Source organism: Alternaria triticimaculans (genome assembly GCF_023758025.1).
Source record: "Alternaria triticimaculans strain BMP 0046 chromosome Unknown scaffold_1, whole genome shotgun sequence".
Classification (NCBI taxonomy): Eukaryota; Fungi; Ascomycota; class Dothideomycetes; order Pleosporales; family Pleosporaceae; genus Alternaria; species Alternaria triticimaculans.
In genome coordinates this window covers 4,573,915-4,601,725 of record NW_026055958.1, presented here as the reverse complement: position 1 = coordinate 4,601,725, position 27,811 = coordinate 4,573,915, and the positions used below count along the sequence as shown (strand labels likewise).

At 53.4% G+C, this 27,811-nt stretch overlaps 6 protein-coding genes across 6 annotated transcripts; 4 read left to right on the top strand and 2 right to left on the bottom strand.

Moving 5' to 3' along the window:
* Window positions 1-1,426: 1,426 nt before the first annotated feature.
* J4E78_001518 (uncharacterized protein) lies at window positions 1,427-2,215 on the top strand (the record flags this gene model as incomplete). The annotated part of the gene is made up of 1 exon (XM_049362177.1): window positions 1,427-2,215. The coding sequence occupies one exon, from the start codon at window positions 1,427-1,429 to the stop codon at window positions 2,213-2,215; it is 789 nt and encodes a 262-aa protein (XP_049227460.1).
* Window positions 2,216-3,392: 1,177 nt separating this feature from the next.
* J4E78_001517 (uncharacterized protein) lies at window positions 3,393-4,558 on the top strand (the record flags this gene model as incomplete). Its single annotated transcript, XM_049362176.1, has 2 exons — window positions 3,393-3,647; window positions 3,701-4,558. The coding sequence occupies 2 exons, from the start codon at window positions 3,393-3,395 to the stop codon at window positions 4,556-4,558; spliced, it is 1,113 nt and encodes a 370-aa protein (XP_049227459.1).
* Window positions 4,559-5,664: 1,106 nt separating this feature from the next.
* Window positions 5,665-8,768, bottom strand: J4E78_001516 (uncharacterized protein; the record flags this gene model as incomplete). Its single annotated transcript, XM_049362175.1, has 3 exons — window positions 5,665-7,799; window positions 7,849-8,728; window positions 8,760-8,768. The coding sequence occupies 3 exons, from the start codon at window positions 8,766-8,768 to the stop codon at window positions 5,665-5,667; spliced, it is 3,024 nt and encodes a 1,007-aa protein (XP_049227458.1).
* Window positions 8,769-18,132: 9,364 nt separating this feature from the next.
* Window positions 18,133-19,829, top strand: J4E78_001515 (uncharacterized protein; the record flags this gene model as incomplete). Its single annotated transcript, XM_049362174.1, has 4 exons — window positions 18,133-18,137; window positions 18,190-19,519; window positions 19,572-19,677; window positions 19,732-19,829. The coding sequence occupies 4 exons, from the start codon at window positions 18,133-18,135 to the stop codon at window positions 19,827-19,829; spliced, it is 1,539 nt and encodes a 512-aa protein (XP_049227457.1).
* Window positions 19,830-20,903: 1,074 nt separating this feature from the next.
* GCS1 (Zn finger-containing GTPase- Activating Protein for ARF) lies at window positions 20,904-23,985 on the top strand (the record flags this gene model as incomplete). The annotated part of the gene is made up of 7 exons (XM_049362173.1): window positions 20,904-21,063; window positions 21,567-21,826; window positions 21,878-21,943; window positions 22,000-22,148; window positions 22,196-22,324; window positions 22,377-22,959; window positions 23,008-23,985. 7 exons carry the CDS (start codon window positions 20,904-20,906, stop codon window positions 23,983-23,985), a joined length of 2,325 nt encoding a protein of 774 aa, XP_049227456.1.
* A 1,483-nt stretch (window positions 23,986-25,468) lies between these two features.
* Window positions 25,469-26,423, bottom strand: J4E78_001513 (uncharacterized protein; the record flags this gene model as incomplete). Its single annotated transcript, XM_049362172.1, has 2 exons — window positions 25,469-26,263; window positions 26,325-26,423. The coding sequence occupies 2 exons, from the start codon at window positions 26,421-26,423 to the stop codon at window positions 25,469-25,471; spliced, it is 894 nt and encodes a 297-aa protein (XP_049227455.1).
* Window positions 26,424-27,811: the final 1,388 nt, after the last annotated feature.

The window sequence follows — 27,811 nt, the reverse complement described above, 5'->3', positions numbered from 1 at the left end:
AGGAAAGACTTGCGAGGGACGTTGAAAACGAGCGATACTTCAAGCTGGCCGAGGAAGAAAGACAAGCCGAGCTCCTCTGCTCGGCCTGTCACGCAACTCATCCGAAGCGGATGTTCACTGCAGCGGAAATGCTGCGATCCCCTCACATACGAAGATGCCATGGTGCAAATCTTGCTTTTCGTATCTGTTCTCACTATTATCTCACGTACGACCAGCTGAAATCACGCATGTCGGATTGGAGATTTGAACAAAGTTGGTATTGTTGCACTCGATTACAGAATCTTGCAGACGACACCTGGAGGGTTAGTGGTCACCCATCATGGACTATTATTGCCGGCACTGGCGACATGAGCATAATCGATATCCAACAGCACTTGAGGCAACTAGCTCAGCCCCTGTGTCCACATCTCCGCACGGATGGCATCTATGTCCAGCAAAGTCTACAGAAAAAGGACCGGCGACTTCAACAGATTCCGTACAAGGAGTCGAGACTCCCTGCGCACACGGTGTACACCAGTTTCATAAGATGCTTCGTAGAGAACTGCGAAACTACCCTTATGGTTTGTTCTCATGAGAGAATTATCTCGACATAGTAAGTCTCTCTGTGCGAACTGCATGTGAGGCCTACGCTGATTTCGTACATCTACGTTTAGTCTTACCCGTAACCTTGGCAGTCTATCTGTCCCATCCGATCCCCGGTGGTGCGCTCAACTCGAAGACCGAACAATCTAGACGAAGCACTGTAACCTAAGAAATTGCGGCTTTCAAGGTTGATGTCAATAAAAGGGCGCTACATGGTCATGGAATCGAGGATGAACCAGACGCGGCACGCGCCCCACATCTGTAGGGTTACACAAAACCAAGTGTGAGGTGACGCCAAGAGTCTCACGAAATACGATCACACCTGGCGACAACGAACTTCGACCTTCACCGGAGGTTCACCCTGTTGTACATAGCAGCACCAAAGCCATCGCCTGCTCGCTGCCCTGTCGATTCCCCGGGCTTGTTGGTCACCATCAATCTACTTTCAATACTCTGTAAACCCTCTGCGCTTCACAGACAGCTCATCGTCGGCCCGCTTGCGGTCATAAGCCGGCGACAGATTGCTAAACAGCGGCTCATCGCGCGAACAACCACAATTAGAACCTACTGATAGTCTCAACAAAAGTTTGCTTCTTTGCGGCGCACCGTCATGATTCCCAATCCTCTCATAGTACTGTCAAATCTGCTGAAGGATGGCATCAATCCCGGGGACGATCCCGATGGCTATGGTGAAGGGCTAACGATAAGCGAGCAATCGTCTGCAGGTCCGAGAGCGCCACAGGCCGCTTCACACCGGAGTAGATCCGAGATCGACCAATCACCTATATAAACAGCTATCTAACCACTTAGTCCTCGCGAGTAACACCCTAGTCTAGCATCAACAATGGGTAACAAACCCTCCGTTCCTCAGCCAGGCACAAAGTTCCAAGTAATCGGCGCTGGCCTCTCACGCACCGGAACTTCATCCTTCAGCGAAGCATTGCGCATCTTACTCAATGGGCCTGTCTACCACGGTGGTACGCAGGCTACTCTGGGCGCCGAGAAAGAGATCAAACCGTTGATCAGGATACTTGATCACTCACCACCGAAGTCGCCCTCAGAGAAACAGCTTGTCCACGATCTACTGAAGGAGCGCTTGGACGGCTATGCGGCAGCCAACGACATGCCATTCAACGGGCTGGTAGAAGAGCTAGTCGAAGTTTATCCAGATGCGCTGGTCATATGCACGACTCGGGATCCAGATGCGTGGGTGAAGAGCATAGGAACCATAACAAACGCAACGACAAAGTGGTTTCTACGTTTTGTACTCTTTCCTCTCCCAGGAATGCGCCACTTTGTCGACTTTACCAACGGCCTAGGGAAGCAGTGGGTCGAGTTGTATGGAAAGCATGACGGGGTCTCCACCCGAGACTATGAGGCGCACATCGCTTACTTGAAGAGGGTTGTGCCTGAGGAAAGACTGTTCTTTTTCGATGTCAGAGAGGGTTGGGAGCCGTTGTGTAAGGCGCTGGGGAAGGACGTCCCGAAGGATATTCCCTTCCCGAGAATCAACGACGGAGAAGCCATCGACAGATTAGCCAAGAAGATGATCAACAAGGGGTTGATGAGATGGCTAACTATTTCTGCTGTGGTGGGAGCAGCGATTGTTCCTTACTACTTGTTGAAGCGGTAGAAAGACTCGGTGTTCTGACGCTCTTGTCATTTTCACAGCAAGTCTTTGGCCTATCGTCCACGTAGCAGGGTTGGCATGGTGAGCAGGAATTTCGACTATGCTAGACCCGAAGATCTTTCTAAATCTCATACAGGAAAGCTATCGTCCTTGTTGAAGGCTGAATGGTGCTGAGAGAGGGTCTGTCCGGGGCGGATCTTCGTATAAACGCGCTGCGCGTCCGCCTGTAGGTTTACTGCGGATTGGTCTCCGTCAAGATTAGCCTACCTGCCACACGCGCAAATGATGCAATCTTCCTCCTACACCGGTGTACTAGTGCGCGCTGGGGCTTCGTGTATGGATGACTCGGCATACATACTAACTTGTAGCACGGGCGGCCTTGATTGCATGCGCGTCTGTGTCATGGATTGGTCTTCGGGAGATCTCCAACAGGGATGGCATTCCCGTCGCATTCATCCTGTCACCAACTCAGGTGAAAATACCACGATGGCGCAATAACAATCCGTTGCAGGGCCATTCAGCATGCGTCACTCAAAGTTCCGAAACGAATTATTGTGGCACCTACCTAGGTAGTGATGCAACTCTACCGAAAGCGTCAAAACGCCACGAGATGTTAGCTGCTCTTGGCGCGTCGGGTATTTTATGATATCAGATCGGCAGAATTCCTTGTGGCGCTCCCCTTCATCACACTCCACTGCGCCTCCAGGATTTGCTATGCTGCCTCTCCAACCTCCCGATATCAACCTCATACTCCCCACATATTGATCCACATCACAGTATCGGAATGTTTGGCGGTCATTCCTGCCGATGTCACAGATGACAACAACAGACGAAGAAGAACACTGACGCAACGCTGATGATGTATTCAAGATCTATTCGCCTTCGGGTACAGTGACCCTTAGCTGCTGATATGCTTCTATCTTGATTGGCTCGCCCGAAAGCTACACCTCCTGGTAGCATTCCATCATACACTACGGACTACCTAACGGCAAACTCAAACCTCTGGCAACCAAACAATTTGCTCCAGCACGGTCCGAAAGGGTAATGTAGCTATGTACCTACACAAACATATAAGGCTCTCGCTTGACCGTCCGTAGCACCAAGTAAACGACAAACAAGTCGTAGCGAACAGTTCATCCATCCTCAAGTTCAAGTCAAAGCTATACATCAAGATATCAAGATGCTAGCCAAGCGCATTCTCCCAGTCGCTTTGCTTTCCATCCTCGCAGCGTCTTCTCCGGTTGCAGTCGAACGAGACACCAAGGACTCTGCCCCTCTCCTGACTGCCATTTCAAACGACCCAGACCTTTCCGTCTTCTACAGCCTCATCAAGAGCACGGGTGGTAGCAGCGGCATTCCTGGTCCGCAATTTGAAGAGCGCTTCAACAATCTCACTGATGGACGCAAGTACACAGCATTTGCACCCGTCGACTCGGTAAGCAATGATACCGAATGCTGCCTTGCCTTCTGGATTGCTGACCTGTACAGGCTTTCAAGAATCTACCCCAAGAACTAAGCACAGCTTTGACGGCACCAGCATCATATTCGCTACTCGAGTTCATCCTGCGAAGCCACATTGCACAAGGATCCATTACAACAGAAGATGTCAAGACTTCGGGTAAATCTGTCACAGCCATCGAAGGCACACCTCTTTCGTTCAGCTCGGCGGGAGAGACCGTCTCAGTCAACAAGCAAGCCAACCTAGTTTCCGAGTCGAGAACCGAGGTCGGAAACGGAGCCATCTTCAAAATCACATCAGTCCTCGATTCCTTCGCTGGACTCTACGGGGCTGACAGTCTCAACAACACTACATCTACCGCATACCCAGCGTCTCAGAACGAAGGCTCCATTGCATCAGCCCTAGCTTCCCAGAAAGACCTATCGACATACGTCGAGCTCTTGAACGCGACATCTCCAGATTTCGTCTACCTCCTCGACGCATCTCTCGGCCAAGGCAAGAACCTCTCCATCTTCGCGCCGAGCAACGCCGCACTCGCGGCTCTCGGACAAAGCGCAAAGGCTCTTCAGCCCAGCAACAACGCACTGTCTTCCTACCTGCTCAAGTACCCATTCATCGACACGACATCGACCGGCCAGGAGAAGTCCATCGTCGGATTCCCCGCGACCGTCCGAAGGGACAGCAAGGGCGCTATCACGAGCGTCAACAACGCTGCTGTGAAGAGCGAAGCTTACTGCGTCCCTGGCGCATGCATTTACACCGTCGACAAGTGGTTGGACCCCCTCTTCGGTGCTCTCAGCTCCGGAAACTCTTCGTCGGCGTCATCTTCAGGAGGGCCGGGCCTTGTTGAACACAGCGGTAGCAGCTCTTTCACGCATTGCTGCTAGTCGTTTTATGCTATTATGATGTATGAATAGAGAACGCTTTGGGATTATTTCCTTTCTCAACGGATATGGGCAGTTTTGTGGAGATTCAACTCTCTGCGTTTCTATCTATATGGATTGTAGTATGTAAGCCTTTTTAGGTATACAGAAATCGACATCTTTCATGTGTGTCATCATACCTGTATCAATTGTAACGTCGCTTCCCCCCACCCTTTCAGCATGTAAGCCATCCTTGCTCTTCGGGCCATACCGATCGGAACGCTACCTCCCGAGTACGAGGTCTGCAGAGTTTGGCGAGCAACACGGACGTCCGTTCATCTCGACGGGAGTAAACTGCCGTCGTTTGTGTATTGCCCCGGCTTCATCGACGTCACGATACTTGCTCGGTCCAATTCATCGGTTGAAACTACCCTGAATATAACTGCAACTGATCCCAGACACGTGAATCTGGCACTTAGCAGCCGGACAACGAACAAATCGCCGAAGTCCACTAGAAGGCTTTTGCCTTCCTACAAGAGGACGAGAAGGGGGATCATATCATCGCTTCCTTCGAGATACCCAGTGGTCCCTTAGTAGTTCTGATATTTCGCACACTTCACTTAATCTTCTCACGACCTGCTCCAGACCTATCGTGCAGCTACATGATAGCCCCCAGTCTTCTCGGATCATAGTTTAACTCTCAGCATGTATCTGTACGAGACACGCGGAATTATACTTTCGTACATAGCAGCATTGACGCGTGGCACAATTTTAAAATCGTACATCGTCGGCACCAAATAGATTATACCAAGACCGAACACACAAAAGCAATCAGGACCTGAACACAAAGATGCATGTTCGCAGTTAAAAGATCAACGTCTGAAACGCCGAACAAAGTCGATTGCACAGTTACTATCAAGTGTATGGGTTATACACTATGTATGCGAGCCTAACAAAAAAGACAAATGCTGCAAAAAAAGAAAAGGCTCGTAAGCCAGATAAAACCATACATCAAGCATATCCATGCCGTGTAAATATCCGTATAAAACGCCAGTGAGATGTGAATGTTGCCACCTCGTTCAATCCCAAACGCCAATCCCATCGCATGGGGAAGTCATAGATACAAACCCTTAGTCATCCTTGACACTCGCACTAGCATATCCATCATCTACGTCGGCGTCATCCTTCTTCTTGCTCTCGGCCAGTCCAACTAGCATCTTGCTAGCGTCGAGACAACTGCTTATGATCCTGCTCCGAACCTTGTTGGTCAGCCCACTTCTCCTGCCTGTTTCGTGACCGATCCACATGCGAAGGGAACTTGCAGTCCTCTCTAGACCACAGCTAGTTTCCTTCTTCAGCGCATCGTCTGCCATGAACTGCGTAAGAACCTTGTGAGCGGCAACGAAGCTGAGCAGCGTGGTTGTGCATTCGGGAAGGTAGGTGTTGTTGATGACGAAGATGGCACGGCGGCGGGCCTTGGGGTTCGAGGAAGCGGCCAGCGAGAGGCATTTGGCCAAGGTGAGACCTTTCCGCACATCGACTGCAACGAAGCCGTTACCGACGACATTGATGAAGCCGGCATCGGCAGGCTTGGGTGACGATGGAAGGGCTTCGAGTGCTGCTGCGATGCGAGTGTTTCGGTCTTCGTCGAGTACAACAGCTTGAGCAACTAGCGCACGTAGCTGAGCCTGTGAGTTCGGTGGGGCAGCGCGGAGAGCGAGTGCAAGATCAGAGACGATATTGTCCTTGGATGAGCTGTTCTTTGCACCAAGTGTGGTTGCGAGTCCCTTGTTCAGAACAAGGCTAGAGTACCAGGCCGCAAGCGCATCCAATGGAGAGCAGATGGCAAAGTCCTCGACAACAGCGTCCATGGAGGTGTCTACAGTTGTCTGTTCTGCGCTTGGCCTGTTCCAAGCCAGGTTGTATGCGCGCTGCACAACTGCAGGGACAAGTACCTCATCGCATTCCCTCTCGATGAGTGCTGCCAGATGCTCTGGCAATGGCACAGCTCCATTGTTCTGCTTCGACGTGTTGATGGCGATGCGGTGCTCGCTCCGTGCCGTGTTCCAGTAGCTTCGGGCCAGTTTTGCACTCAGCTCGTTGAGCATCCACCACGAGCCATGACCTGCGTTTCCAAGTTCCCAAAGTACAATCCGAATATGCATGGCCTTGAGCATGAGTCTCGCGGGCGTATCGGGCAAGGTACCGGAAGCAATCAATGTAAGCACCAGACGGCTCGTGCTGATCTCAGCGTCACCGCCCGTAAGCTGGGCATCCAGTGCGATCTCCCAAGCTTTGACACGAGCGGCTTCTTGTTCCTTGGTAATACCGGTGAGATAGGCGTATCCTTCCCATCCGATGAGCCTTCGCATGCTGAGCTTGAGGGTCTTGAGGCCCAGAGCAGCGAGCTCGAGGATGAAGTTGTGTTGAGGTACCCAGACTGTTTGGATTGCAGTGAGCCATGCCTTTCGACGTACTTCGACTGGAGAAGCCAATGACGGTGCGGGTGTCAACAGAACTGCGGGCGGCGACTTCCTCTTCGGTTTCGATTTGAAGTCGAGCAGCGGCGCAACGAGGTAGAAGAAGGCGGCGAATACCAACAGAAGCTTGGCCAGAGGAACCTGAGCTGTGGAGACACCCAGGGAGACGCGAGGAGCAAGAATGCCGACAAGATTGACGGGCAGGGCGAATAGACCGCGTCCAGCTGGCTCTTCTTGTGACTGCTCGCGCTCTGCAAGTCCTTCCAGTATCATGAGACCAGCAAGAGATCCAACCATGAGCTTGCCCATCATAGCACCGTTGCGTCGTCCATTCACCATAGGCGCGCCCACTGCTGGGCGACCGCCATAGCCTGGAGGGTATGCATGTGCATAGTGCTGTTGCGGCGGGATGCCGCGCTGGAGGGCGCTGATGTTCTCTGGGACGGGTATCATTCCTTGTGGTGGTCCTGACATGGGCATACTGTGTGTCGGCGTGAATGGATCTTTGTGGAACCGTGAGCCATCTGGTGTGCTGACAGTGCCGTGCAGTGTTATTGGACCCGAAATGGCCATCTTTTCGTAGCTCTCGACCCTGCCTTTCATAGTGTTGAGCTCATCTTGTAGGCGTTTGTTGCGCTTCTCAAGATGCCGGATGTACTCGGTAGCTTTCGAAAGGACGGTCGCTTTGTTGAGCTTGTGTGCGGGCGTGAGACCTTCAAGGTCCTCAGGGTCGTCGTCTTCTTCCGTACCGTTCGGCCGCGACATGACGCGAAGACTTGGGACACCTGCAATGTCAATCAGCTAGTGTCAATTGCGCATAGAGAATGGACTTACTATCGCGAAGAGCAGCGATCTTGTCGTTGAGGTTCGTCCGATAGCGCTTCTCAATCATGTTGTGGGCGGTCTTCTTGGGTGGGCCTCCCTTCTTGCTCGACGGGGCATCGTCGTCGAGCTCCTCCGAGTCGGCCAATGACTTTCTCTTGCGTGCATTGTTCGTCGCAGGCTCTGGTGACGAATGCGACGAGGTCGAGCTGGCGCGTCCGTTGGTCAGCGAGGTGGGACTATGGTGGAGGCTGGGCGTGGAGGCGGGCGGTGCGACAAAGCCAGTTTGGTCGAACTGCGTGGGGGAGAAGAGGGTGTTTTCAGCCAGCTGCTGCTGTTGCTGCTGCCATTGCTGGGACGTGTAGTAGGCGTGCTGCTGCTGCATCTCAGCCGTCAGTGGAGAGCTCAGGTCAGCGCTGTTGAAGTCAAAGGCCGGCGGCATGTCAGCGCCCTGGCCAAAGGTGAAGGGCACGCCATGCGATTGCGCGAACATGGGGGCGGTAGTCGGCACGGTGTTGGACTGCAGCGATTGGGATTGTTGGTGAGGAAGGAGATGGGGCGGAGAAGTTTGCTGATCCGGGCTGAGATATGCGGCAGGCCCCTGCGGATTCGCGGGCTTGGGGTCGACGTTCTGGGAGTTCTGAGACGCTTGGGCGGGATCGTACTGCATCCATTCGTTCCAGTTGGTCATGTCGTCAGCGGGCGCGGTGAGGGGCATGTCGTCGCCGGCGGTGGTGAGCCACGGTCCGCGCATGTTGGCGAAGGGGAAGTCGCTGGACAGCATGGGATCCTCCATCTGGGGCGTGGGTCGCTTGGCCTCGGGAGCCGACGGGTGGATGGGCGGGGGACTTGGAGGCAGGCGGAAGTCGTCAAACACACAGTAGGGGCCGACCTGGATGGTGCAAGGCCATGTTAGCAGAGACTCGAGACATGCAAAAGTGCAAAAGCATTGCGTCACGCACGGCGATTCGCTCCAGCTCCAGCCCATCGTCGGGGCTGCCATACGGGTCAGAAGCCATTAGGACGGCGTCGGGCTGCTAGCTGCGACAGGAGCGACGGCGACGACAGCGGCGACAGACGGCGAACAAGAGGGACAGTATAGTGTATACAGAGTACGGGTCTGGTAGAGAAAGAAAGGGCTCCGCCTTAGGCTTACCAGCTACTACATGCACATGGAAATCATGCCACTCCTTCGCGGGCTCACGACGCGACTGCGGGCGGCAGATCGGACGGGCTGCCTCTGCCTCAGTGTGCGCCGGGATTTGCTGCACTACCGTGAAAGCGAATGGCCTGCAGGAAGCGTGCGACGGGGCCGGGGCTGTGATTGTTTGCGCGTGTCGATGGGTGTTGGGGTGGTTCGACAAGTCGTATGATCTTGCTCGAGTCGACGGGGGCTAGCCGCAAGCCTCACCGAACAGGCAAGGTCTGGAGATCGCGGTACTGTCTTCCGTGCAACCACGCGCTGCTTGGGTCGTGTCGCGTCGCTCGCCGATTATCGTGTGCGCCAGAAGGGGAGTCGGAATGATCGCGAAAAGTACTTTTGTGTGAGTGAGGTTTGCAGCTCAATCTCCATCGTGGACCGTCGTGAGGCGCGTTGGGTTGCGCAACCACGAACCCCTGTCCCAGCCGCATGACTCCTGCTGCACCTCATCTAAGTTTCCGCCCTCGCTAATTGCCTCTTGCATCTCAGCTGTCGTCGGAAGAATCTGGTGCCGTCAAAGATTTGGTTCCATCGGTTTGTTGTGACATGTGGCAGATCTGAGATGACAGATGGGCCCTGGACGATCTCCCGCTTCTGTGGCGCGTCCATGTCTCCGCCATGCACTACCGTACCGTGGTAGTAGCGCCAACGGACAGCTGCAGTATCTAGATCGTCAACCCTCGCTACCGCAGCCGAACTTCATGAGCGCGCACATTCGACTGTGATTCTGGAACGATTCTCCCTGAGAGCCAAAGCCACGACCCAGACATGCCCTCGTTCCCGAGTTGTGGTTGTAGTAGTATCTTTCCCAGCGTACCCAAGTGGCGAAACACTGAGTTGTCCTGACATTACCTCCATATACCTCGAAGAGGTACACTGTGAAGAGTAACCTCATCTCCTCCATCAGATCTGGCCGCGCATGCAGGAGGTTCTTTTTTAGTCGAGCTTGATGCATGCGCTCGCTTCCTGTTCACAATTAGCACTACTACCTCTGCGTCTATTTCCGATTACTGATATATTCCACCTTTTTGCCTCCTGAGAAACTTCAAACGGAATTTATTGAGATAAAAAGAAGATCATCCATCAACATGGCCATATCAAGATGATCAAGATCATAATGTGTGTGCGTCTATGTCCACCGGGTGTCTGTTTTGGGGGTTTAGCTTGTAATCAATGAGTGTGTTCAGTGTGGTAAGGAAGGCAGCTGAACCATGAGCGCGAGTCCCGTCTATCTCCATCCCGAACTGACCTCGTTATCCGAGTGTGCATGCCATGCTTTTTCTACTTCGACCGGAATTTGGTTGCGGGTATTTTGGATGTGGTCTTCGCTACCATTTCGCAATCAGTATGTGTGCAGAATGGGTTATGACAAGTATCCATACTCGCGACGATCAACGGTGTGCGCTGTTAAGAAAAGTCTTCCAAAGTTGCAAAACGAAATCTGTGCATGTTGGTGTGCCACAAATCTTCACTCAGATTCTTTCCAAAGGACAAGGGATGCGGACTGCCAAAAAGAAGATACCTCCATTGGCGCAAAGACGACAGAGATGAACACCTAAAAAATGACACCTCGACCTGCGATCGCAGGGTCTGTGATCACCGAGTGGTCCTTACAGGTAGGGAATACGGACATGCAAATGTCTGAACAGTGCCTTTACAGCCCTGCGTTAGTGAAGAGTTTACATGAGACCTCAACAAAGACGGGTCAAGGTAATTGTGCATCAAGGAAACTTCTCAAGACCGAACTGTCCGAGTCAAAGCAGACAGCATGAAGCATGAGCTGCGATACTTGAAGTACTTGTCAGTGTTGATATGCTCAGTTGAGGACAGATGCCGTCCGACGTATGCACCGCATATTGTGCGCTGCATTAGTGACTTATGCCTATCATGCCGTCCTCTATCTCATAAGCAAATGCGCAAGTGAGGATAATGTGTTCTGCTTCAGCGAATCCTTGACGTCGCCAATTGATAACGAAGTATCAGGTGTCCCTATCAAAGTCATTGTGGCAGTGATTACATCAGTTCAGCGTTAGTGACAAATGGCCCGTTGTGCTACACCAAACTCACATCCACTCGTTCCGTTTTCTCAACCAGGTAGACCAGTATCTTATGTGCCAAGATATGTACCCAGAGATAAACAAGGCTGCAAGAGCAATCGACTTCGCCGGCAAGCCTAGATGACTCATCTAGAATACTTGCTCACGTGGGAAGTGAAGCAGCTCAGAGCTCACGATCTGCACTACCCTGTTTGTTTACCCAGCCGCAAACGCAATCGAGCACTACTCACGTGGGGATCTCAGGAGAAGCGGCCAAGAGTTCCCTTTGTCCAGCCAATATTGCCTAGCTTCAAAGCTGGTAGGCAGTACTACGCTGATGGTAAAACGTCTGAAGCTCCGGAAGGGTCCTGTGCCGAACATGCAAGAGATGATCTGCCATTAGCAGTAACAGCATGCCAGAGTGAAGCAGACAATCCACTGTCGCAATATCGATATGCCACGTCCTCACAAAAAGCACTGTCGTAAACTCACCGCCCGTACCTGACTGTCGATCAATATGGGTGGGGAATACGACAATTGATACCCTAGAATGCGACCCTGTCACTTTGACGATTCTAGAACCCACAGCCTCAGCTCAACGTATGTGCATGCGACGAAAAGCAACGTGAGCGGCAGGTTTTGTCGGATGTTAATCCGGTATGTAGTAGCGGTCCCAGACACACGGAAAGTTTGAAGGTCGGAGCGGAGTTCGCAGGCGCCCACGGTACGTTTTAGTGACGGAGATAGACGTCAGGAGGTATGGCGTACCTGTTTTTTCATCTCATGCTGAACTATCAAGTGTTGGACCTCGGCCTGGTGGCTTGTTGAATTGAGACCTAGAGGATAAACATCTTTCCCCTCGTGATGGGCTGCCACTTCTCATTAGTAGCGACGGCCCATCCAGTATTCCGGTAGACATCCAGGCTGCTGATCAGTATCTCCGCCATTTCTCTTTGGGCAGAAATCCACTTTGAGTGTTGCAACAGGGACTAATGGGGCCGCATTTGGCCGTCCATCTTCGGCCTGATGCGTCGGTGACCGCATGTCCACAGCATCAAGGAGACGAGCGGGTTTGTCTAGGTATGTAGCCTCGACCTAGCGTATCGCGGAGGCTTACCTACCCGGCTATAGCGGGTGTAGTGTGGGATCGACGCGTTTTCGCTAGCCATTAGACAACCTCGCAGTCCACCATGTTCATCACGTGTGAATGGCAGAGGCTAGCCAGCCTTCTAATGCAGGGCAACCCGAAACGCCCTAATAGCGTCTGGAGGTTTGCAGCGCCACGTCGTACGAGAGTCCACTCCGTAGGCGATTTTCGTAAAAAGCAAAGCCGGCGCGAAGGTCAATGGAGTATGGCCGCAAGCGCCTCGAACCCGAAAGGAATACTCTTCAATGCGCTGGCGACGTGGCTTTACCGTGACTATGTCGTTAGTATACTCGAAGCTCAGGTGTTCCTACACCGGTGAAGAGAAGGGCAGCCAACTCGAGACACTAGCCCTCCACACATGCGAGGTCATACCTATCGCATCTGATGGCGATGGCGTCGACATGATCCCGTTGTTTGCCGAGGCGCCCTCATGGCGCGAACTCGTCTGAGCTTGGCAGATGTAGTCAGAAACTCTATCCCACTTGGTGATCTTGTGCCGCTTTAACGAGCGCTTATCTGGCTGCGCGCAAATTGGCTATTGCCTCTCGTAGCGTAACGTGCCGAAAAGAGCGTTTCGTGACAAGCGTAGCGCTGCCTTCTAAACGTTAAATGCCCACTTGGGCCAGAGGCGGCTCTGCACGAGGTGAGCTGTCGGCTTATGCTGATTTGCTCCTGTGCCGTCTTTCTCACGGAACAGTGGCAGCCAACATTGTCGAAAGCGGCGAATGATCTGTGGTGGAGCTGCCGCCGCGTGCCGACGCGGGAGGATCCAGAGATCTACGTCTCGCATTCGCATTCCAGTATCCGGGAATTCACCAGGTGAAGCGACAGGGTAATCTTGCATGAAGTGAGGCGTCGGGACCTTACCGTGGAAAGATCGAGCAATGATAGTGGCAGTTCACCAATGACAGTCAAACTGTGTTTGGGGGGCAAGGGCGTGCGTGGGTTTGATCTTACAGTCCAGCCCGATCTCTGACTGCCGGAGGGGCAGATCGATGTCGTCATAGATCTGGCAGAACGAGCTGCTCGCATGCGAACGCAAGATCATCTGAAATGCGCAACCATGGCTTCCATGTCTGCGTTTCGCATGCTAGACCCTGTTGCCATTTAGGGATCTAGAGCCAAGCCGCGATTCTCATGATAGCCGGTACACCAGAGCCACACCGTTGGACTGCTAGCAGCTGCAGTAGAGGTGTGCTACTTTGCTGTACATACAATGTCCACCTGTTCCGATTAGTCGAACTCCGCAGAATGATTACCTGAATCGGTCCTTCTCTTTGCAGATCCAGTCACTCCACACGATGATTTTCTTCACGATGCGCACCTAGTCAGCTAGTCGCGTTGTAGAGTGCGTCTGAGTGCGGCGGCAGTTGGCCAGCAAGATATCGTGAAAAGTCCCGAGCCGACTCTTGTCGCACTCCATTGGCGCCTGTTGTTCCCTTTGTGAAGACTGCGGGCGGCTGCGAAAAAAAACAACTCAGCAAGATCCTGGTAAGAATGCAGCCTGTTGATGTCAGGCTTACCCCAAGGTATGTTGTTTTCCTGTTTGGCATAAGCAGCCGCGCTCCTGCTCCTGGAGACCGAAAGCGACGAGCGACGCACGCGAAAAGCTCGTGCGTGACAGCGGAGTCTCAGAGCATCGCTACGAACGTGCTCAGCCTGAAGGTCCGCGGCCTACAAATCTCCTGCCGTCCGACTGCAGGATCGCAACGCATCGTCGACAACCGTCAACAAAACAGGGTCTTCCGTAAATCGACATCCCTTTCGGCAATGGCTTCCCTAAAGTGGCCATGGGAAATGATCTTACGCGCCTATAGGCCCACTTCTCCATAAGATCTCCAATCAATACGAGAGACCGCCGGCTCTATATTTCGATCGACCATTGCTCGACGCAGGTCGCCAAAAAGAGGTTGAACGTGCCATGCGGACCCTGAGAGAGCGGGACAAGAAACGTTTACTTTTTTCCGCGACGAGCCGAGCGAAAATCGCTACGCCTCGCGGGCTCCTCAACCGGAATCATGGGCGTGGTGATCATATCCTGGTTGGAGTAAAAGCCCGATGACGGACAAGGCTCGAGCTTGAAGAAGAGAAGATTTCAAAACACAATTGGCAGCTTGCGTCAGGTGTCGTACGATGCGATACTCTTGATGCATCTGAACCGGCGTGCTGGGTGATGTACCATGTCGCTTAAGCATGAAACCGAATCGGCCAGCACACATTAGACCGATTTGGGCCGACGTCCGCTAAGCCTGGATAACAGAATCGGATACATGCAGCTGCAGGTGCAGCAGACGAAAAGGGTGTGCCCGAAACAAGATCACGATCCCGCCGAGCCAGGGTAGATGATTGAGATCTCGAGTCAGCACAGAAATGCTATTGCAAGGATATGGATAATATGTGTCGCATGTTCTGCCGGCTCCATTCGCTGTCCAGCGTCAGACTTCGAGAAGCACCAATGCGTTTTTTCTGGGACATGCAGCATGTGCTTCTGGTAAGGATTCGCCTCACTAGTGGTGACTGACCGAGAGAGTAGCATGTGAATCACGCATGGACCATCTCGTCGCTTACCGATATTTACATGCGGACCAGTTTTGAGTCAACTTTTGCCGCGGATAACAAACGGCCACATCGGCCACATGACTTGCTCGTCACGTTTTCGGCTTGACCGCAATCAAGAGTGGGATACTCTCTTTGCAAAATCCGAAGAAGTACCATACAGCATGTCTGCCGTGATTGCTTTTCAGATTGTGAAACCAGTGACTTCTCAGCGTTGTCGCGAACGGAGGAGATGTGGGGCATCGCCTGTCAGATATGACACTGCGGGGCACACACTGCCACACCGATAGGATAAGAGACCAATGAAGTCGATATACCGATACATTTTGCATGGTCAAATTCAGAAGTTGAACCAAGTGCCGGACATGCAAGGGTAGGGTGTCTGCATCCAACAGGAAAGACACAACTGGAACCTAGATTGCTGGGTCAGAAATGCCAGGTACATGTGGCTCAAGCCGAACATTGAGCTTGGGATCCATGGATAGGTTCGGTGGATGAATGAGGACCAGCTCTCTCTAATTCCTTCAAAATATCGAGCAAAAGTTCCTCTCAACAAGCGACCACATGAGAGTTGATTCTTGAACTCGATTCATCCCTCACAATGTGCGTTTTGAAACGAAACAGAGCTTTTGACCCTGCCCATTAGTACATGGGTCAGTCATCAGCGCATGATTGGATTCCGCGCCATGTAACACTGCGCAAACCGGCGCATGTCAGATGCCGGCTGCTTGGAAATCCAGACATGACTCCGGATCGGACACTCGTCAATCGGACGCGTGCTGCAAGGTGGTGTCGAGAAGTCAGCCAAAATTAGCCGTTGTGTTGTGTTAAGGCGTACCGTACATAGAAGGATGTTTTAGCGAGATTCAACGATGGCGCAACCGAGCGTCTGCGCCGGTTCAACGTTACAAGCCACCGATACCACGTTCATGCTTGCGCCTTATCCATATCGCAGACACTACAGCATGGGACGAGCGGCGGCCCTGAGAATAGTGAAGATGAACAGAGGCACTCAAAGGCTGTGGGACATGGAATATGTGGTTTGATGCATGCTGCGGCGCCCAACAATCACGTTGCACCCAATATCCAAAACGGTGTTGAACGGTGACCGGACCGGAAAGATGACGCCGACAGTCACTTCACTCGGCTTGCGCATATACTCAGACCGTCGTCAGCCGGCGTGAGGAACATTCCGAGAGGCCCTTATGGTTGCATCAAGGTTCGCAGGGTACGAGGCGTGAGTAGTAGGAGATGACGAGCGTAGATGGCTGACGGTCCCACTGGTACAGCTGGATCGCTACGGAGACTTGTTAATAGCGTACCAGCGATCTTTGGGTCGGTTACGGTCTGATTATATCGACTTGACAGCGCCGGAGCGCATTGGTCATAGCACAGACGTTTAACAGACGCGAACGCACGACGATGCCGTCGTGCAGGAGGTGATTCCATGCGTTACACTAAACGCGTGTAGGCGTCAACGGTCAAGCGCTTGGAGCTGCATGGTTCGGAGGAGGATGGAGCCAGTGCAAATAGTTGAGGGGGTTTAGCGACTACTGACGTAACCGAGAGGTACGCCTGCGAAGCCTGCTTGCGAAGCAGAAGTGGGACAGAGCGATGGCAGGAAATGGGCTGATGGATAGACAGGCCAAATGCACGCGATAAGACTGGCTCAGACGTCTGATGGAAGTCCATGAATCGAAGCCTGTCGGGCCGATGGGATCTGGCGAGCTGAGATGGTTCTTCGGCACCATGTGCCTTTTTCTGTGAGGGCGCTTCTGGCGTCCGCAGCCCCGCTGCACTAATCGCACTGCCACCGATTCAGATGCGCGGGCACCCCTGGGGCGATGGAGATTCCCGAAGTGGTGTCAGGTTAAGTGCCTGGCAGGAAGTTGCGATAGACCGTCGGCGGAGGGTTGGTGCCCAACACATGACTTCTGGCGCGCGGCGGCCGCAAGTGACAGCAGTGGAGGGCTCCGGTACCGACCAAGTGCTGTGCGAGGCGTCGGCGCTGGTGGGTGACAGTTCGCTGGCTGTGGGCGCCAAGGGACGGAGTGACAGGACGGGCGTGGGTGCAGGCCGGGGTGGATGCATGATGGAAGCTCGGTTGCATCTCGATTGCATGCCACAACGATAATTCGTGCCATGGCGGCGGGCTGTTCCTGTTCGGGCATGGGCGCATCTCACCTCGTGTGCGCGGGGTGCCCATTCGCGCGGATGGCGGTCGCGATTGATGTCCCTGGTCGTAACGGCTGCGGATCGAGCAGAAGAAATGGCGACGAGCCAGCCCACGCCCAAGCCGCCACCGCCCAACGGACGTGGGCCCGTCATGCAGCATCGCCATGGCGCCTTGAAAAATCAGACTTGCTGCTTTTAGGGGGCTGCGCGATCTGATCGGGCAAGCGTTGCAAGGGCGGGCGTGGCGTGTCGCATATCCTTGCCCTTTGGGTGGACGCTTTAGGAGCCCGCTGGAGCGCTCGAGTGTTGCATCAAGAACACCCAGCGACCGCCCTCTCCACCCACATCCTTGCTGGGGCAAACAGACGTGCCGTATCCAGAGCATCCTAGTCCGCGCGCTGCACATCCTCGTCACACTGAGCGACTACTTGCTGCCGGAGCGGTTCATCTCCGATCGCATCTGCTTTAGCCCGCTGCGGTTGTCTTAGCCCTCGTCTCCTCTCACACCATGCCTGCAGGCATAGAGGAGGCGCTGAATTCCGCGTAGTGTGCTGTGAGATCACGGGTTTTGTCTGATCGCCGCTCCTCCGCCCATGTCACACCTGCCCATCTCTTTTCCACATCATCCAACACACCAGCGCCGCCTCGGAGCACCAAGAGCGACGCACAGCAAGAGACGGACACATAGTGCGGTATTGAGTGTGTATCGACGCAAGCGATCCTTCCACGGCCGTCGTGCCCGCGACACTACGTCAGCCACAGCATCGACAAGAGAAAGAGCGGCAGCGACAACAACATCAACAACACCCGGTATTCTGCCTGCCTACCGATCCATTCGTTGAAGAAAAAGAGATCCGGACGTCGCCACTGCTGAAATCCGGCTTTTGGCTGCAATTGCAACATCACTGTGGGGCTTGGAAGAATCGGACTGAATTGCTTGGCCACGCTTGCGGAGGAAAGAGCAAAGTGAGACGCTTCGTGGCGATTGACGTTGTGCGGGAAGGAACGACCTCAGGTCTCCGTGCTGGTCGACGTTGTGCGGGAAGGTACATCAACGTCGCGGCACCCACGATTCCCCGCCATCGCGTTGCCGCAGCAGTTCGCTGTCGCATCCCACCACCAGGACCCGTCCGACACAGGACCCACCATGGAAACCATAGATGCCGGCAACAGGCAAAGGTATGTTGTTTGGCCCCCCGCTCCCTTCCCGCCGTACGGGTGCTGACTGTCCGCCGTAGCATTGGTCTGCCGTCAATCAACCACATGGACGCCGATAGAGTCAAGCGCGAAGAGGTCGAGTATCAGAGAAAACACTCTGCCGCCGCTGCTGCTACCATGCCCAGCCCGTTGCACCCCTACGCGGGGCCGCCGCATTTGCACAGCAATCACCAATCGTCAGTCGCCAGCGCAGTACCCGGCTCGCTTGGAGGCCTACTGTCTCCTCCCGACTCACGCAGGACCTCTGGCGACGAGAAAGAGTCGCAACGACCAACGGCCCGGCAATCCCTGCCATCGATACATGAAGCCCTAGGTTCGGAACAGCCGCTGCCATTCCCAGCTACAGTGCCTCCACCTTCAGCCATCACTTCAGCTCCTCAGCATTATCATCCCCAGTCTGCTGCTGCTTCTCCCGCCGAGCCACGGCCACGACACTTCCCATCTGACCTCCAGCACGCCAGCCAAGGACCCTCCAACCCATTCACATACCCAAGAAGTCCATTTGTCGGGGCCCCGGCATCACCCACAGTCTCCCGACAACCGCCTCAGGTTCAGTCAGAAGCTCTGCCTCGTCCGCCCTTCTCAGATCCACGGCCGCCGTATTCTACCCCTCAGCACAACTCAAAACTACCTGCCCTTCACCCACTGAAGACGGCACAATCCCCGCCACCGAGCGCAACTCGCCCCAGCGTCTCGTATCCGTCATATCCCCCACCACCAGCCACCTACGAGAGCCCTGCTCCTCCATCAACGGGACCCATGAACCATCATTATCCGTACACGCAGTATCCCCCTGGCTATCCTTCATCGGCCCCCTCAGCAAGTGCTCCTAACTCTGCCTACCCACCGGCAAGCTCGACCTACTCTGCCCCACCCCGTTATCCCCCACAATCGTGGCAGGACAACTCCGAAATGGCTCGCTTGGAAGAGAAGAAGATCGGTCGATCAAGTCTAGCTCCATACGGCGAGTCAGTCAAGCGCCATCTAGAGAGTTTCGATCTTGAGGCGTCCCTCAACGAGATGGCCGACGGATCCGGACGCATCGCAGAGTTTTCGAAGATCTACAGACAGCGCGCGCATGAGAACCAACGCATTGGCATGACACCACAGTCAATGCCCCGGTTAGAAGAGGTCGACGATATGCTTAAGCAAAGCGAGAGGATTCAGATGTCCCTCCAGCGAATGCGAGATGTCGTTTTCAATCATCAACAGGCGAGCATCGTGGAGCCTCCTCAGGATCCACGGTATAGACCGATGAATGGCTACGATGATAATGCAAGCAACTACGGTGACGACAACAAAGGCATGGGCGGCTTTGCGGGTGGCGATAACAAGACTCGGAAACGAGGCGTAAGTGATCCACACCCCACCGACTGACTATTCTTACTGACACACCTGACAGCGAGCTGCGCCGCCAGGTCGATGCCATAGCTGTAATAGAGCCGAGACCCCTGAGTGGCGAAGAGGGCCAGATGGCGCCAGGACCTTGTGCAATGCATGCGGTCTACGTAAGTTGCCAATCCACAATAGTATATGTGTTCCCAGACTAACATTGCCTTCAGATTATGCAAAGCTCACCCGCAAAATGGGTGGCAAGCAAGCCATGACCAGCTCAAACTTACGACCCAAATCCATTGACCATGGTTCACCCACGATGTGATTATCGACCACAGTAATTTCCTAACCCGACATATCGCCCTTGGAGCCGTACATATTTGCTTCGACATCTTTCTGGGGCTTGTTACCGCCATCACACGTCTCCATCATCTTCACTACATAGGAGTGTTGGCGCAGATACTGTTTGCATTTACAAAGAGGGCCCATGCCTACTGGCGGGTCTTACTAGAGACCATGACCCTGTATCATTCACATTTTCGGCGGGCCCATATACCATTTTTAGGGACGTCATTGAAGACAGCTTGGTCCACTCTGGAGGAGACGGCGAACCGGGAGAATCGGTGCCTCCGTGTCAACACACCGATGTTGCCCACAACGGATCCAGAACACCATGCTACGCTCGGCACTAGGGCTTCACGTATACTACGGTCTATTTCTTGCTTGTCTTTTAGTAGTAGTAGTTGCATTTTGGCACATACACAAGGGTTTCCAGACCCGCAGACTGGCTGAAGGCGTTCTCTGTATATCACCATCTGCTAGGATGGCTCGATCATAGGTCGGGCGTTTCGGTGCGCCGAAACAAGCGCTTACCATCTCACGATTACTGTTCTTCTAGGCATTCTTGCGCGACACACTTTACTAGAAGTGTGCGAGTCTTTGGGGATTTTGACAGGCGTTTACAAAGAGATACCACCGGCTTTCAGGCCCAGCGACGTAGAAGTTATTGAATCTAGAAGTTAATACCTTATATCCTGTTTCACTTTGCGCATCACAGCCGTATGATAGCCGCTGCTCCTCGAGGGTATGGAGAATGGTGCCGCAGTGCTCGCACCACAGCCCACGACTGACGCAGGCTCGTCCCAATATAAACAGGCTGCCCGCATATTGTATCATCTGTCAAATAACAACTCATCGGAGTTGCACCTTGCAACCCAAGTAGCTGCAGAAGGCCCAGAGTAGCGAGGACACGATAACCTTGCGTTCTGGTGCCCCCAATATGCAAGGCGATGTGCACCTCGACGATGCAAAGTGTGCGGCACGCCTAGCAGCAGCCGATCCTGGTCGTGCAGTACCGCAGTGGCGGTTGCTTAGCTCAGACAACACCACCGCCCAAGAAATGAGCCGGCTTGGTAGAGCGAAGAAGAGACATGTCGTCGATGCTTTTGGAGCCAATACTTGCGGCGCAGTCGGTATCATGCCACCGGAGCCCGCGGCCCGCGACAATGGTATCCAAGGGGACCCTTTCGCAACGTACATTATCGGGATTCTCAACCTAGGTACGCGGCGTGGTCTTGCGCCAGTAGGAGGGCTTCGCGCGGCGTAGCGACAGGCGTGCACGTGGTTGAAGACAGCGGTAGGCGAGGCGCATTGTGGACAGCAGGAGACTACGCCGTGCGCATTCGCACATGCGGGCTCGCTGTCAGGATGCCCAACCATGTTGCGCAAAGAAAGATGGAATGCGCGCACAGCAGAAGTGTCACAGTGAGTTGATGTCGTGACCAGCTTACCAAAGAGGCAAGCGTCATCGGCGGGGCTTTCCTCCTCGGAAGGGGCCACAGGAATTGCTTACTGCATCGCGCATTAATAATCCATACACCCGACTCTAGCTCTGCAAATTGCCCGTCGATGCCAGCGGAGCGCGTAGGAATTGTCGTTCCTTCAATCGCCCGCCATTCGACGATCCCTTGATAACGCAGGAAACCGAGGCCTCTGCAGCGCGTCCAAAACTGCAAAAGCCCTGCGTTGCATCAAACCCCGCTAAACGTCCTATAATCTGCAGTGCTCCCCGAACACCTCCCCGCAATCGCCGTTCAAGACGAGAAGCCACCCATTCACACGTCTGCTCGGCCCGCCCGTGCACCAACCCGCATTGGACTGCCTACCGCAACGCCTTACAGAACTTGGGGATGGGTCTGCTGTGAGATCCGTGCTACTTTGCGCGCCGCCCTCGCTAATGCCATATCAAGTGCTCTTGGAACGCCTCTTGACTGGCCAGAGGCCAAGAAAGTCGCTGGCCAGGTCAGGTCATGGGGAATTGAAGTACGCTCCGTGACAAGACCCCGAAGGACTACGTACTGATGTGATTGACAGCAATTACTCGCTATCTGGCGCAATGCTAAAGGCAAGGAGAGGGATGCCCTTCTTTGGGGAGATGAGGTGAAGGATTACTATCCGCTCGTCCGTTGCAGCGTCGGCGACTGACTGCCGTCCAGATCGAGTACCTGGTTGTTTGCTATGACCAGGACAACCGCAAGGTCCGACTGTCGCTCCGTCAGGCTGATATCCTAGCTGCGCTGGCCAACGATGAGAAGCTTCTGCAGCAGGGCGGCGGAGTGCCTGACTTGCAAACCGGAGACGCCGAGTGAGCCTGACTGTCCAAATTTGGACGTCTTGTACTGACCATGGCAGCGCAAAGGAAAACCCGGCGCCGGTGTTCCATCCTGAGTTCGGCAGATTCATGCTCGAAGCAACTCCTGGGAAGCCCTGGGGCATTGGCTTCAAGGACCTGCTTGACGTTGAGCCAAACATGAAATGGAGGTAGATCACACCACCTCATCGTCGATGAAGTGATTGCTCACCTTTCTTGCAGACGAACCATAGCGAAGGATCACATGGCACAGACCGAGTTTCCAATCACATTAACGACGTTCCCCCGTCTTGGATCGGCCGATTGTATCGTACCATCATATCCTGTTTCAGGACCCAAGCTGCGCTCCCAGTTTGTTCCGGACGAAATTGCCAACCCACACATTCGCTTTCCCACACTGGCAGCAAACATTCGTTGGCGGAGGGGCCGGAAGGTCGAAGTAAACGTCCCTGTGTTCAAGGACGAGAACACGCCATGGCCGTGGAAGGATCCTACAGTCAACTATGACATGCACAACTGGCCTGAAGATGATGACGTGCGCAATGGCGCTGCCAAGGACAATTACATCCACATGGATGCCATGGCTTTTGGCATGGGAAGCTGCTGTCTGCAGATCACTTTCCAAGCAAAGAACATTGAAGAGGGAAGGAAGATGTACGACCAGCTCAGTCCGATAGCACCTATCCTGCTAGCATTGACGGCGGCGACCCCCATCTACAAGGGCTTCCTGGCCGACACCGATGTGCGGTGGAACCAGATTAGCAGGGCGGTCGATGATCGTACGCCCGAAGAACTTGGGGAGAAGGTAAGTCATGTGCTTGTTGAGTATCACGAATCCGCTGACACGTCATAGCCGCTCAAGAACGACCGATGGCGACTACCCAAATCTCGCTACGCATCAAACTCAACCTACATCTCCCAAGATCCTCGCCTACGTCCTGAATATCTTGACCCTGATCTCATCATTGACAGCGACATCAAGCAACGGCTAGTCGAGGGTGGCATGGACGATCTCCTAGCGACACACTTTGCTCACCTGTTCATCCGCGACCCCATTGTCGTTTTCGCCGAAGATCTTCAAGAGTTGGACCTTACCAAGGCCGACCACTTTGAAAACCTGCAGTCGACCAATTGGCAACACATGCGCTTCAAGCCACCGCCAGCTGGTTCCGACATGGGCTGGCGCGTCGAGTTCCGGCCCATGGAGATCCAAATCACAGATTTCGAAAATGCTGCATTTTCGATCTTCATTGTGCTACTGACCCGTGCTATCCTCTCATTCAACCTCAACTTCTACATTCCCATCACGCTGGTGAGCGAGAACATGGAAACTGCGCACATCCGCGACGCTGTATCGACGCAGAAATTCTGGTTCCGAAAGGACCCTTTCTCGGCACACAAGTCGGGCGGAACGGGTACATCTACACCAGCTGGAAATGCCAGTCGCCCAGCCACGCCCACCGGCCCAGTGGAAGACGAGTACGAGCAGATGACTATCAATGAAGTCATCAACGGAAAGACTACTTCCGATGGCAATGGCTTCCCGGGTCTCATCCCGCTTGTGGAATCCTACCTCAACAGCATGAACGTCGATGTTGAAACACGCTGCGATCTCGCCACCTACCTGGACTTGATCCGCAAACGCGCCAATGGAACATACTGGACTGCGGCCAAGTGGATCAGGCATTTCGTCCAAACGCATCCTAAGTATAACAAGGACAGCGTTGTTGGAGATGATATTACATACGATCTTGTCAAGGCTGCCGAGCAGATTACGCGTGAGGAAGGCAAGGATGGCTTGGGTGTGGAGATGCTGGGCAAGCGTCGCTGAGTGCGATGAAGCCACACGGGTACATGATGGGAGAGACGTGTTCCAGTACATAGATTTCACACACTGCTTGCATATAGAGACCAATAGTAGATTTCGAGTTCTAGGACACTATCGAAATTATACAAAAAGTATTCCACGTTTGCTCCGTATGATTCGACAGTGATGTATAATGTGAAGCCTTGATCCCGTCGAAAAGAAGAAGAATGAAATGATCGCAAAAACCTCTATCAACCCTTCGTATAATGTTAGCGTGACAACCCGCATATTGCCACCCCTTGACGTATTTCACATATCAAAAGTTGATTGATGCTCAATACTGCGAGTCTGCCACCATGATCAGTAAAAGTTACACAGGAAAGTGGGGAGATAGTGTTCACATACCATGATTAACCAATGTGCCAGCGAACCAGCGCTCAACATCCCTTCAACCTTTGTCTCAACTCTCCCTCACATAGTCGCACACTGAAGACCAGGAGACGACATCTCGTTGATCTTGGGCGTAATGTTGCACCTTGGCTTCTTGATCTTCCATGTCCGTCGTGCACTGATGATATGCGGCTTGGGCTGAGAACGGGCCTTGGTGGATGGAAGAGAAGATGGGGGCCGTGTCATGTCGTTGACCAGTATGCAGATGTTGAGAATTGGAAAGTTGGAAGTGGAAATTATGGTGTCTGTGAGGAGGTAGAAGATGGTGAGCTGAGCCAGCAGCTGTGAGATGGTTTCCAGCATCGTGTTGTCGTGTTTGGTGGGTGTGGGTTGTGGACTTTGGTGGCGATGTTGTGGTTGATGGTGCTTGAAGGAGATGCTTGTATAAAGAATGTCGATTTAATTGCAAGATCGAATCGTAAAGCAAAATGTGGGAGGAGTAGAAGTCGTGTCTGGAGGTTGGAAGAAGTAGATGTCAAGGTATATGTGGACGCATTGATAGCGAAGTGCTAGCTGTCTACCTGCTTACCATTGTTGTGGCTTACCATTGTACCGTCGTAAAGAACATGGCAAGTGAAGCTGTGCTGGACAAAGAAAGGCGGATCTTTCGGCTTCATGCTATTGTTCTGGATACAGTGTGTACTTACTCTCACTTTGCTGCGCGTCTGGGGGAGTGATGATATGCGTTCTGTTAGTGACAAGTATAGCGGTATCGATCAAGTAGTATTTTCCCAAACGCTTCAGGTAATATATAAATGTGTATCTCATACGCCGTCTGTTGTGTGTTTTGTGGGTGAAGGAGCGTCGCTGAACAATAGCTGGTTGAGAAAAAGAGTGTGACGTCACTGCTACCACTCCAACTTCCTACAACACGCTCACAGATATCCATAGAATTCATTCCAATAAAGTTTATAAGACATGTATTACTACTATTTACATTTCAATGACCAGCATTTTTTACTACCATCGATATCGTCGTGCTTATACCATACAGCCCCAACCTCATACCCACGGCCTCCTACTCAACCAAATATATCTATTCTATTTATGTGCATGCTTAGTTGGCGCCCTGAGCAAGTCCGTTAAGGAAACCCTTGAGTCCGCTCTTAGCAATGGCACCAGCACCACCGCCACCTGCGGCTGCGCCAGCACCTCCAGCACCACCAGCACCAGCAAGGGCCGCGGCCGCACCACCACCACCGAGGGCGCCAGCACCACCAAGAGCACCAGCACCGGGGAAGCCGAAGAGTTTCTTGTTGTTGGTCTCAACGACGACGTTGTTCTTACCAAGGCCCGCAAGGAATCCAGCAAGACCACCACCAGCACCGCCACCCTTGCCCTTGCCATTGCCGTTCGTAGCCGCCTTCGCTGCTGTTGCCGCATCACCAGCCGTACCGCCGAGAACGCTCTTGGGCGTGGTTCCAGCAAGGTTGTTGACGACCTGTCCACCGCTGATGCCACCCTGGGGAGAAACGTTGTTGTTTGCCTGAGCAGCGAGGTTCTGGTACTGAGTTACGGCCTGAGCGTTGGGCGGGTTGATGACCATGACCATGCCCTGCTGGCAATGTTGGGCTTGCGAGCAGTAGATGTACATGGGCTGGTTGTCGACGACGGGGACCATGAACATGGGTGTGTTTCCAGCTTGGCGGTTGTTGTTGCGGTTGCGGCCGTTGCCTTTACCGTTAGCGGCAGCGGAAGCTCCAGCGGCGTTGCCAGCACCACCAGCGCCGCCAGCGCCACCTGCACCTGGAGAGCCGTTGGGGTTGCCGGGGATGGGCTGGAAGTCGGAGAAGATGGCGTTCGCCTGGGGCTGGCAGGGGCTGTTTGCGTCGGAGGAGGCGACACTGTGGTTCTGTGAGGATAGAGTCAGTATCTGTTCGAGTAGTCGTGGAGTGATGGAAGCGGATGCGTACCTGGCTAACGAAGTTGAAAGCGACCATGTCACCGGGTTGGGCAACAATAGAGTTAGGCGTAAATTGGAACTTGTTGTTGGCAGCGACCGTGACCATCATAGTGGCAGCGGAAGCAGTCAAGCTCTGGGCCAAAGCCGCAATTGCGATGTTCGAGAAAAGCATGATGATTTGTATTAGGTTGAGGTGATTTGGATTAAGTCGAAATGTCAGGATGACAATTAAGAGTAATAGTGGATATTAAGAAGGATGCTGTAGAAGATATCGATGGTAGTAGAAAGGTAGTAGAAGATGGGAAATGCGCTGCAGATCTGGATATTAGAAGATGCGCAGCGTCGAGGGTGGCTATATACTCCTCTTTCGCGTGCCTAAGAGCCTCCATCGCTCCGTTACTAACGCTGCCGCAGACATCGGAAAACGGGCGACGGCGCTGATCGAAACAGTTTGCCTGATGTTCGCGACGCTTGAGAAAAGTCTGGTTAAAAAGAGCTATATGAACATGTGGTGTCAGATGTTTCGTGCCGAGTCTCATGCCAAGTGTCAAACATGCGAAAACACTACCAGTGGGTCTCGCAAAGACCTCTTAGATGCGACTGGACGGTTGGTAGAAGTGACAGGTTGATTCCTAGATGCGACTGGACGATTGGCTGTGCGGATTCAAGCAACAGTGTCGTTCCTCTTGTTTAACACGTTCCAAATAGTACGAGAACATCATCAGTCAAACGGCGTCGGTTTTCCAAATTATCCGTAAGCGACAGATGAACTGACGGACTGACTCTGCATTGCGCTGACGACATGTCAACTCTTTCATATTGATGCGCACTCCTTACCCTCACATGGAAGAGGCCAGACCTTTTGAACGCCCCATCAGTCTACGACCTCGTGACTGCGCTGAGCGCGGACAAGGTGATAGAGCTGACTTTCTCAGCTGCTTTGTCTCTCACCCCGTGGTACTGAGAAGGAAATGAAGGTCCAAAGTCGTATGTACACCATGGACGATGTCTAATAGCATCGATCCAGTGGGAGGATGACATCGTACTGGCGAGCCAAGGCAAAGATTGGAGGTCTACGCGATGTGTGGGCGAGGAGCTTTGGAAATTTCGAAACATGCAGCCTTGCGGCGCCAGAGGCACACTATTTCCAACGGCCTCGACGATCGTGTTCGTGAAACAGAGCTGCGCAAGCGCGTGCTCAAGCGCTGATGGTGCAGGAGCTGCCTGTCTGGTGAGGGAACTCGTCTGGACAAGACGTGTGACGATGCTGATTTTGTGATGCACCGTTCTGTTGGACTTGTCAAGCCTTCCAACCTCGAGGCATATAAAACTCGTGTTGCCTTGTCGTGTCTAGTCCTGCGCCTCACTCCTGCCTTTTTTTCTGCGCTCCCGAACGGGCTCATGCGCCCCACTAATCGTTGCCGCTGGCTTCCGGTCCAGAACGAAAGCGTTCTGATGAGGTTCTTTTCGAAGGGCAATCGGCCGGTTCGGACGTAA